The 10,780-nt window shown below is 53.6% G+C and overlaps 1 protein-coding gene across 1 annotated transcript; it reads left to right on the top strand.

The window, feature by feature from the left end:
• The first annotated feature begins 1,501 nt into the window (after nucleotides 1-1,501).
• Nucleotides 1,502-3,323, top strand: JUND (JunD proto-oncogene, AP-1 transcription factor subunit). Its single transcript, XM_070416431.1, has one exon. It carries the CDS (start codon nucleotides 1,638-1,640, stop codon nucleotides 2,676-2,678), a length of 1,041 nt encoding a protein of 346 aa, XP_070272532.1. The 5' UTR covers nucleotides 1,502-1,637; the 3' UTR covers nucleotides 2,679-3,323.
• Nucleotides 3,324-10,780: the final 7,457 nt, after the last annotated feature.

The following is a 10,780-nucleotide window of genomic DNA, read 5'->3' as shown; positions in this document are numbered from 1 at the left end:
ACTGCCACAGCAAACACAACCAGGCAGTGTTCTCCTTTAACAGTCTGCATCCACTGTATGCTAGGTAGGCCCTGTATAGGGAGCTGCGGAACTACCAGGCCCAGGAGAGACAAGGTTCTTCGCTTCTTGAGCCTTATGATCCACTCCATCTGGATAATTCCAAGGTAATGAGAACAAGGTGAGTAGGAAGGGCCTCTCTGAGGACACACTTTTGCACTGGGCCAAGGAATCACCAGAGGGCATAGCAGGTACAAAGGTCCTGGGGTAGTAAAGATCCGGGAAGCCAAGGTTCAGAGAGGGTAAGGGTGAAAGGTCAGAGGAGGAAGAAGGGTGTGGATTCGGAGCCTCCACCACCTGGCTGAGAAGTAGGCTCCATCCTGAGTGGGGTGGGAGCCAAGGAGGGGTTGTATGCAAGAGCTGTCTGTCAGACTCAGATATCCCAAGGATCCCTGGGGAGTGTTGGGGGAGTTGTTCCCTCCCTCCTTCCTCGTATCCCATCCCCAGCCAGCCTTTAGGGCGGCTCATTAAGCCCTAACAGTCATGATAATGGTAATAAGCAGGTAATAATTACCAGCTGGGATAAGAGAGAAACAGGGAGGGGGGAGGGGAAGGGGGGAGGGGTAGTAAAGGAAAAACTGTAGGGTACCCTAACCGGAGGACCCACAGCAGGCCTTGGCAGACCTAGAGTTAAAATGTATGCGGCTGCCCAGGGGCATGGACGCCAGGGTTCTACGGGCTGGTCACTCGCTGAGCCTGATTCGCATCTGTCAGGAATTTGGACCCCGTGCTTTAGAGGGTTCCTAGTGAAAAATATTAAGATCAAAGCGCGTCCAGCAATTTCTGGCAGCCTTCCTTTCCCCTCCTCTGTCTGTCTGAGGCACACACACCACCGGACATTGGAGTGAGGGTGGGTGAAGGCAGACTTGGCTCACATCTCCGGAGAGTCAATGGCCACCGCTCCCCATCCCTTCAGGCCCCAGAGCGCACAAAGACTGGCCGAGATACGTCAGGGGAACCACCGTCTGCGCAGTGGAACGGGAGGCGCCAGGGAGTTATTTATCCATCTGGGACCCCATATCCCGCACCCCCGTTCCCCGGGACCAGCACCGCCCCAGCCGAACTGGCCCCACGCGCAGACGCGGGGCGGGGCTTTGGAGCAGGCGGGCGCCTGGTGGCCGAGCCTATCACGCCACCCCGGACGTGCCTTGGCGGGAGGCGGCGCTGGGGGCCTTCGTTGTACACAGCGATCCCGGGGCGGGGTGACCCGGCCCAGACGCGCGGCCCACCCCCATGATGTCAACCCACAAGGCAGCGCGCTGTTGTGCCGTTTACCGCGTGTCACCGGGGCAACGGCAGCCGGGGAAGCGTCGATGGCTTGGCCACGCCCCTCTATGTAAATGAGATACGTCATCCGCGCCCAATGGCGAGCGGGGGCAATGAGCTCATCGCGCTGGGCCGAGGCTATAAGAAGGCGCGCGGGTTGCGCGGCGCAGGAGCCGCCGCCAACGGAGGGCCGGGCGCAGCGGCCGCAGCCTGGGCGGGCTCAGGGCCAAGCGGACGGGGGGGGGCCCCGGGCCTCTCGGGAGGCCGCGGCCACTCCCCTCCCCCCCGGACCGGCGCGGCGGGGGAGGCGGAGGATGGAAACACCCTTCTACGGCGATGAGGCGCTAAGCGGCCTGGGCGGCGGCGGCAGTGGCAGTGGCGGCGGTGGCAGCTTCGCGTCCTCGGGTCGCCTGTTCCCCGGGGCGCCCCCGACGGCAGTGGCCAGCAGCATGATGAAGAAGGATGCGCTGACGCTAAGCCTGAGCGAGCAGGTGGCAGCGGCGCTCAAGCCCGCGGCCGCGCCGCCCCCGGCCCCCCTGCGCACCGACGGCGCCCCTGGTGCGGCGCCCCCCGACGGCCTGCTCGCCTCGCCGGACCTGGGGCTGCTCAAGCTCGCCTCGCCAGAACTCGAACGCCTCATCATCCAGTCCAACGGGCTGGTCACCACCACGCCGACGAGCACGCAATTTCTCTACCCCAAGGTGGCGGCCAGCGAGGAGCAGGAATTCGCCGAGGGCTTCGTCAAGGCCCTGGAGGACTTACACAAGCAGAACCAGCTGGGTGCGGGCGCAGCCTCCGCTGCCGCAGCGGCCGGGGGACCCTCGGGCACGGCCCCGAGCGCCGCGCCTGCTGGCGAGCTGGCCACGGCGGCGGCCACGCCCGAGGCGCCGGTCTATGCGAACCTGAGCAGCTACGCGGGTAGTACCGGGAGCGCGGGGGGCGCTGCGACGGTCGCCTTCGCCGCGGAACCCGTGCCCTTCCCGCCGCCGCCCCCGGGCGCGCTGGGGCCGCCGCGCCTCGCCGCGCTCAAGGATGAGCCTCAGACCGTGCCCGACGTGCCGAGCTTCGGCGAGAGCCCGCCGCTGTCGCCCATCGACATGGACACTCAAGAGCGCATCAAGGCGGAGCGCAAGCGGCTACGCAACCGCATCGCTGCCTCCAAGTGTCGGAAGCGCAAGCTGGAGCGCATCTCGCGCCTGGAGGAGAAAGTGAAGACGCTCAAGAGCCAGAACACGGAGCTGGCGTCCACCGCGAGCCTGCTGCGCGAGCAGGTGGCGCAGCTCAAGCAGAAGGTCCTCAGCCACGTCAACAGCGGCTGCCAGCTGCTGCCCCAGCACCAGGTGTCCGCGTACTGAGCCCGCGCGCGGGGCGCATGCGCGGCCCCCCTCCCCGAGAGGCGGGCTCGCGTGGGGGGGGGGCGTGGGTGCCCCGGACTTGGAGAGGGCGTGGCCCCGGGGACGCCCCCGATGGTGCCAGGACTTGGAGCGGGCGCCTCACAGTCGACAAGCTGGAACCCCTGCTGCCGGGGGGCCGGCGCATGACCCCCCCCCGCCCCTCCCTCACGCTGCCTCTACCCTCTGCGCGTGGCCATCCCGAGTTGCACAAACCCGCGCGCCCGGCTGCCCCTTTGTATGCACCGCCGCTGAAGAGGGTTCCGAGGGGGCGCAGCCTGAAGCCCTGCGTTGCCTTTTCTTTTACTTTTTTGCATTTGGAAGAGAGAACAGTGTTCGATTCTGCCCTATTTATGTTTCTACTCGGGAACAAACGTTGGTTGTGTGCGTGTGTGTTTTTTTGTGTTGGTTTTTTTTTAAAGAAATAGGAAGAAGAAAACTACTCCTCCCTTTCCTTGCTTTCTGCCCCCGCCCCCCCCCCGTTCTTCCGACAGACACCCTCCCACCTCCCCCCCCCCCCCCCAGTTTTGTTTTGCTACGAGTCTACATTCCTGTTTGTAATACTTGGTTCGCCCGGTTTTCTGTTTTCAGTAAAGTCTCCTTATGGCAGCTCGGCTCTCCGCCTCCTCCTTCCCCGCCGGGGCCTGACGGGCTGCGCGAGGCCTGGCCCGCTCCCCTCCCCCCGCGCCTCCTCTCCTCTCCTTCCCGGCTCGGAGGGGGGAGCTGGCGCCGGGGAGGGGCCCGCACCTCTGGCGCGGGGCGAGCGCCATCTAGGCGGGCCTGGGCGCCGGGCCGACTGCTGTCCGGGCTGGGTGGGGGGATCGCTGGAGACGCCAACCGGCGATTGGAACTGGCAAGCTTGCGAGTTGTCCCCTTTGGGGAGGAATGACTGCGGGTTGGGAAGGGGACAGCCCCAGCCGGAGGCAGGAAGAAAAAGGCAGAAACTTTGACTTTCTGGGCCTGTGTTTCCCTGTCTGTGAAATGGGCAGAACAATCGTAAACCTCCGTAAAATGGTGAAAATTAAGTTTGTTTACAGAGCAATGTTTGGCTTACAGTCGGTGCTCAATCTGTTTATTATTGATTAGGGGCTGGAGAAGCTGAGTCTTGGGGCCGGAAGGAAAGTGGCACAGGGATCTGAGCCAGGTGGTCTTACCTAGAGCCGGAGGTGGGGTACTGTCTGTGGGACCTCCCTTTTATGGCACTAACTGGAAGCCCAGGATTTTCCACATACTTCCTGAAAGCACCTCCCCCTACATTATATTCTCCCATTTTGAGAAAACTAAGTGTTAAGAGTGGTTGAGTGACTGGCTTGAGATCGCACAGCCTTTTTGTTGTTGTTAATCCTCACCTGAGGATACTTTTCCCATTTATTTTATTTTTTAAAGAGGGAGACATTGATTGCTTGTCTCCTCCATGTGACCTGACTTGGACCTGGGATCAAACCTGCAACCAGGTATGTTCCCTTGACCAGGAACGGAACCTGAGACCCTTAGGTGAGCAGGCTGACACTCTAACCACTGAGCTCACAGGCCAAGACCACAGCCTTCTAAGAAGACTGTACAGGGACTTTTGGACCTGGGTTTCTCACCTCCAGAGCCCTGACTGCCAGGCTGCCCTCTTCCCTGGCCTCCTCTAGGCTTTGCTATTGTGTGGGCCAAAGACCTGGGCTTGGGCGTCTGCCTTGGGGCTACGGGGGGATGTGAGCATTGGTGGCCCAGGACACAGGGCAAGCTGGGCTGGTAGTGTGTGTTGGACACTGACTCTCCCCAGCCCTGCTCAGAAGGTGACTGAATTATGCCTGATTTGCAAGTACAAAGAAAGAATGGCATATGCCCACAGTCTCGGCTGTCGAGAGTGGTACCTCACCATCTACACGTTCCCTCTAGCCCTGGTCATCCTGTCTGCCCACTTCTTGAGGCTTTAAGAGCTGCTTTGGGGTTTGGTTTTAACCATGTGACTTCACCTGGCACCACCTTCTGGCAGACATTTCAGGAGGGGCGCCAGAGTGAGAAGACGGGTGATGCTGAGATGGTGTCTTGACACAAAGTAGACCAAGAGCCATGTTTTGAGGGTGCCAGTTTGCCATCTTGTGACCTCTGACAAGTCTCTCCACTTTGGCCTTTTCCTGAGGAGCTGTGATGTGGGTGTGTTCACATCCAGGTAACACCTCCCAGGGCAGAAGTTGGAACAGCTCGGGGCATGAACAACAATGACAGCTGATAATCACGTGTGCCCAGTCTATAGAGGAGGCCTGGGGAGGTTGCAAGATTTGCCTAAACTGTTCACTCACACTTCTGATGACAATTGTGTGTTTTTTCCCTCTACACGAACCCATTCTCCAACTCTCCAGACATCAACCGGTTCCCTCCAGTTTAGTTCTGACAGATTACCTGGAATTGGCATGGACCCCACAGGTGAAGGGCTCAGTCCCACAAAACTGCCCCCACTACGGACACCAGCACAAGACTCAGGTTGCCGCTGTACTTCTGACCAATCAGCTATAAATTGGGGGCTTCCACCACGACTTCCTGAGATTTGATCATTTGCTAGGACAGCTCACAGGACCCAGGAAAGCATTTTACTTACTAGTTTACTGATGATAAAGGTTACAACTCAGGAACAGCCAGATGGGAGAGATGCACAGGGCTCTAAGCTTCTGTGCCCCCTCTGGGCTGCCACCCTCCCAGCACTTCCCCGTGGTCACCAACCAGGAAGCTCTCTTGAATTCCAGAGGTTCCATTGTATAAGCACAACTGATTTCATCTTTGGCCTTTGGTGGTTAATTCAATCTCCAGCCTCCCTTCCCTCCCAGAAGGTTTGAAAGGTGGGGCTGAAAGTTCCAACCCACTAATTAAGCCTGGATCCTTCTGGAGACCAATCTGCAGCTGGACTCTTGCTCTGGCGACTCCCCTGGGAGGCCCAGCTGAGGCCCCTGGGCCTGGCTGTTGTGGCTTTGGCGGGACCCTGCTGAGCGGAGGCCAAGGTGTGTGTCAGCCTCAGCCTTGCCAGCAGTGATTCATTCACACCAGGCCTCGGCCGGCCTAGCCCCAGGAGGTGACGGGATGGCAGCTTCACTTCCTCCGCCAAGACTGTGGCTAAGAGTCAATGCCCATTTCCACCAGGCGTGTGTGGATCCCAAAGGGGCCTTGGGCCCAGCCCCACCCTAAGGTGCCTTTGTCCTCAGAGCCAGACACAGATACCAGCTTGCTTTCTAAGAAGCAAGCCTCGCCAGTGTGGCTCAGTGGTTGAGTGTCAACGTATGAACCAGAAGGTCACAGTTCAATTCTCGGTCAGGGCACATACCCAGGTTGCAGTTGTGGGCTCAGTCCCCAGTGCAGGGCATGCAGGAGGCAGCCGGTCAATGATTTATCATTGATGTTTATCTCTCTTCCTCTCTGAAATCAATAAAAATATATTTAAAAGAAGAAGCAAGTCAGAGTTTTCTTTGTTTTAAACCCTCATGGCTCCTAGGTGCCTTCTTAATAAAACCCAAACTGCCCTATCCTCTCCTAGGCCCCAATTGTGACCCCTCCCTGCCCTCTTCTCTTTCCCCTACCTCCATATCAGCTTCCTCTCTGTTCCCTCATTGTGCCCAGCTTGCTCCCACCTCAGGGCCTTTGCCTATACTATGCCCTCCACCTGAAACACCCTTCCCCCAGTTTGCGCAAGACCAACTCCTCCCCTGTGGGTCAGCCCACCCACCCCCTCTTTGATCCCTTCCTGAGTTTCACAGCCCCAAATTACTTGGGTTGTGTCCCCAGACTCACATCAGATCTCAGCCCAAACTAGGTGCTCAGCTAATGCCCAAGGGACAGGCTGCTTCCAGACGCATGGAGGTAGAGGTGGGTCACTTCTGTGTTCAGAGCCCTAACTTCTGCTCAGGATGGGCTGGTAATACATAGCAACCAACATGACTCTCGGCTCTGACCCAGGTCCGGCCCACCTACTCCTGAGACTGCCTTCTTGAACCCCCTCCTCCCAGGAGCTGGCATTGATTGGCCGGAACATGGCTGTGAGTCACAAAGCCACCCTGGCACCAAGGCCCCAAGGTTGGCCATTCAGGCTGTTGGGTTCAGCTTCAGGGGCAGGTGAGTGGAGCTTTTGGAGGGCTTAGTGGGGGTACATGGGGACCTGATCATTCTTCCCTGGTCCCCAGTGTCCTCAGAACCCCCTTGGGCCTTCCAGGCCTCTCAGAGTAGGGGTCAGCTCCCCTACCCCTCAGAGCAGAGCACTAAAGTCCCCCAAAGGCCTGATGGTGGGTTTGTCTGCCTCGGGGCCCAGCCTGGAGAGTCTACCACATCTTGGGAGCCTAGGGAAGTGGGCTGAGCTTGTGTGACACATAGGCAAACTGAGGCTCAGAAGAGTTTACTCAGAATTGCCAAGGCAGTCACTCAGCTTGTATGTTTGGGGGGCCCTATTCTTCCTTTATATCCCCTGTACTCCCCTTTCTCTTACTCTGTTGTCTGGTTGAATTCATCCAAAGGGTTGGACCATGTAGTTGCTAAAGCCCCAGGATGGTCCCTAGGATGGACCAATTCAGACCTTAAAGCTGCCAAATCCAAGTTTTGAAGGTTGGACTCCATCCATCTATTCATCCACCCATTTATCCATTTCACCCATCTATTCATGCATCCACCCATCTATAAACATCTATTAAGCATTCACTTTGTGGACTGTTCTAGGCTCTGGGGTCCAAAAGTAAACAAAAGAGACAGCTATCCCCACCGATGGGTAGCTCAGAGTCTTAATGGGGGAGGCAAACCAGAAACAACATAAAGAAGTAAGACACATAGTATGTTGGCTTCTCCAGACATCAGGTTCAGTGAAATGGGGACAATGGCTGGGCCCACCTCAGGGGAGCTGGCCTCAGCCCATTTACTCTTATGACTCAGTTCACATTGCCCCTTGTTCTCTCTTTTAAAAAAATATATAATATATAATGTTTTTATTGATTTCAGAGAGAGGAGGTGAGAGGGAGAGAGATAGACACATCAATGACGAGAGAGAATCATCAATCGGCTGCCCCCTCCTGGGGATGGAGCTGCAACCCAGGCATGTGCCCTGACCAGGAATTGAACATGACCTCGTGGTACCTGGGTCAAAGCTCAACCACCGAGCCACACCAGCTGGGCACCCCTTGTTCTCAATGGGCCTGGCTGTCTTGGCCTGGGGTGAAGGTTGGGCAGGGTGCTGGACATTCAGGCTATCACACTGGTGAAGCCAGAATATTCATCATGAAAGGAGGGGTTGGATGAGTCTTTGAAAATTAATTGACTCTGATCAACACTCTTGAAGTGTCTAGTCCATTATCATCTCAATTGATGACATGGCTGAATTTAAGTCTACCATGGTACTATTTTTCTTTCTGCCCTCTCTACGTTTTAGTCCTTTATTCCTCCTCTTCTGCCTCTTTTTGGATGATTTGAATCTTTAAATGATCCTCTCAGTATGTACTCTGTGATAAAGAAGTTCCTTGGTCTCCTTCCAAGTGAGTACAATGTTCATCTTCATCAGGAGAGGACACTGTTGAGACATTGTAGGAAGAAGAGACTGACCGGCAGGAAGGGTCCGTGGTGGAGGTGTGGAGACTCCACGTGGAACTTGCCTCAGTCAGGGGTACAGATCATCATCCCTCTGTGATTTTTCCGTCCTAACCTGGTGGAAATCTTTCTCCCGTCTTCTCGACCTCCAAACCGGAGCCCTCATGGCGGCCCATGCACTGTGGGCCTCCTGCCCCACCCAGCACCCAGACTCCCAGCGTGTGCTTACATCACCAGTTGCTGATCACCTGCTCCTCCCCCTTTTCCTTGCCCAGCAACTCCAGACCAGCTACGGCAGGGCCAGACCAGCAAGCATCTCCGCTGTTTGGTAGGCCAAACCACATACGCTCCGAGGAGGTCCAAACCTGTTCCAAATGTGCCCGTCCTTGGAAACCACCTGGAGTTTCATTTATCTTATGGTTTGTCTTTTATCATCATGAACAATTCTTTATATTAAACTTCCCTATTTTAAACCATTGTGTAGTTTCTACCTCCCGATTGAGCCTAGACTGCTACAGCGTGGCTCCACTGTCTTCTGGATTCTATACTTTCGGATGAAAACTTGGCTGATTCACAAAGTTGCTTGTGTTACGTATTATTTTTCTCTGGCTGCTTTCAAAACTTGACCTTTGTTTTTCAGGACATCGACTGGATTGAGCTCTGGTGTGTATTTCTTTGTATTTATCTTTCTTAGGGTTTTCTGAGCTTTTTAAATCTATAAAAAAAATTTTCAAAAAATGTTGGGCATTATTTCTTCACGTATTTTTTTATGCCCTTCTCTCTTTTCTGGGACCCAGTTACATGTATGTTAGACATTTTGATGTTGTCCACAGATCCCTAAGTCTTGCTTTATGGCCCAGTTTCCTCCTCTGTGTTCTTCAGATTGGACAATTTCTATCTATTTATATTCAAGCTCACTGACTCTTCTGTCATCAGTTCTCTGCTTGTTGGCCCATCCAGAGAATTTTGAAATTTCAGGTATTGTATATTTTCAATTTTAGAATCTCCACCTGTTTTTTTTTCTAATATATCTTTTTCTAAATGATTTTTAAATCTATTTTTTTTTATTGATTTCAGAGAGGAAGAGAAAGAGAGAAACATCAATGGTGAGAATCATTGATTGGCTGCCTCCTGCATGCCCCCTTCTGGGGATTAAGCCTGCAACCCGGACATGTGCCCTGACTGGGAATCGAACAACGGCCTCCTGGTTCATAGGTCAATGCTCAACCACTGAGCCACACCAGCTGGGCTCACTTGGACTCTTTACCACATGCATTGCAAACATTTTCCCCAGTCTTTTTGTCTTTGACCATGTTTATGGCATCATTTGCCATACATTTTTTTTTCTCTTTATGAAGTCTTTTTCAGATTTTTTATCTTTTTCAGAATTTTTGAGTTTCCTATTTAGTTCTATAAAAGCTCCCTAATTCACATGTTATGCACACATTCTAATATTTGTTCTCATAATTTTTAAATCCATCTGGAAATTTTTGGACTATGGGGTGAGATAAGGGTCCAAGCTGTGTTCCCCAGATGGGTTGCCTCATACATTTGTTTTGTTCCTTATACCATGACTTTTACCTCCTGAATTAAAATACAATGTACCATTGTTACATTGGGATCAAATTTGGTTTCATCCTTCTGTCTCAGTGGTTTGTCTAGTTCTGGGTGGGTACCACGCTGTGATTATGATGGCTTTTGAGTATATTTATATATCTACTAAGTCAGGGTCCTCTTTACTAGTCTTCCTGTTCATGATCTTAGCTACTCTCATTTATTCTTTTATTTGAACACTGAAAGCCTGCCTTCGTTTTCAAAAAGCTCCCTATTGGGATTCTAATTGGACGTGAATTGCTCTCTGTGAATTGTGACATTGTGTAATACTAAGTTATAGAAATTCTCTCTTCCTAACCTTGTGGTACATCTTTCAGATGGCTTTCGTCTCCTTTCTTGGCCTTCATATAACTCCTTTGACTTTTGTGTAAAATTTGTTTCTGTGACTTGTATAATTTTTGACATTACTATGAATGGTATTTCCCCCCTTCCCATTTTAATTTACAGCTCATTTTGCATCAAATGCAGAAAAGCTGCTGGTTTTTGTATGCAGCCATGTGCCTTAGGAAAGACAGAAGATAAAAACATATAGATACAGCCCTGGCTGGTGTGGCTCGGTTGGAGCATTGTCAGTGCACTGAAAAGTCGTAGGCTCAATTCCTGGTCAGGGTGGGGATCAGAGTGTGTACGGGAGGTAACGGATCCATGTTTCTCTCTCTCTTTTACTCTCTCCCTTCTGCTCTCTAAAAATCAATGAACATATCCTCAGGTAAGTATTAAAAATTTATGTATATATAGCCCTGTCTAGTGTGACTCAGTGGTTAGAGTGTGGGCCTGTGCACTGAAGGGTCAAGGGTTCAATTCCCAGTCAAGGGCATGTACCTGGGTTGCAGGTTCAATCCCTGTGCAGGAGCAACCAATCGATGTGTCTTTCTTACATGGATGTTTCTCTCTCTCTCACTCCCTCTCCT

The sequence above is a fragment of the Myotis yumanensis genome, unplaced genomic scaffold (assembly GCF_028538775.1).
Source record: "Myotis yumanensis isolate MYYU_CA2020_CCGP unplaced genomic scaffold, mMyoYum1.0.hap1 SCAF_5, whole genome shotgun sequence".
NCBI lineage: Eukaryota > Metazoa > Chordata > Mammalia > Chiroptera > Vespertilionidae > Myotis > Myotis yumanensis.
The sequence above is the reverse complement of the archived record's forward strand: the minus strand, read 5'-3'. Positions and strand labels throughout refer to the sequence as shown.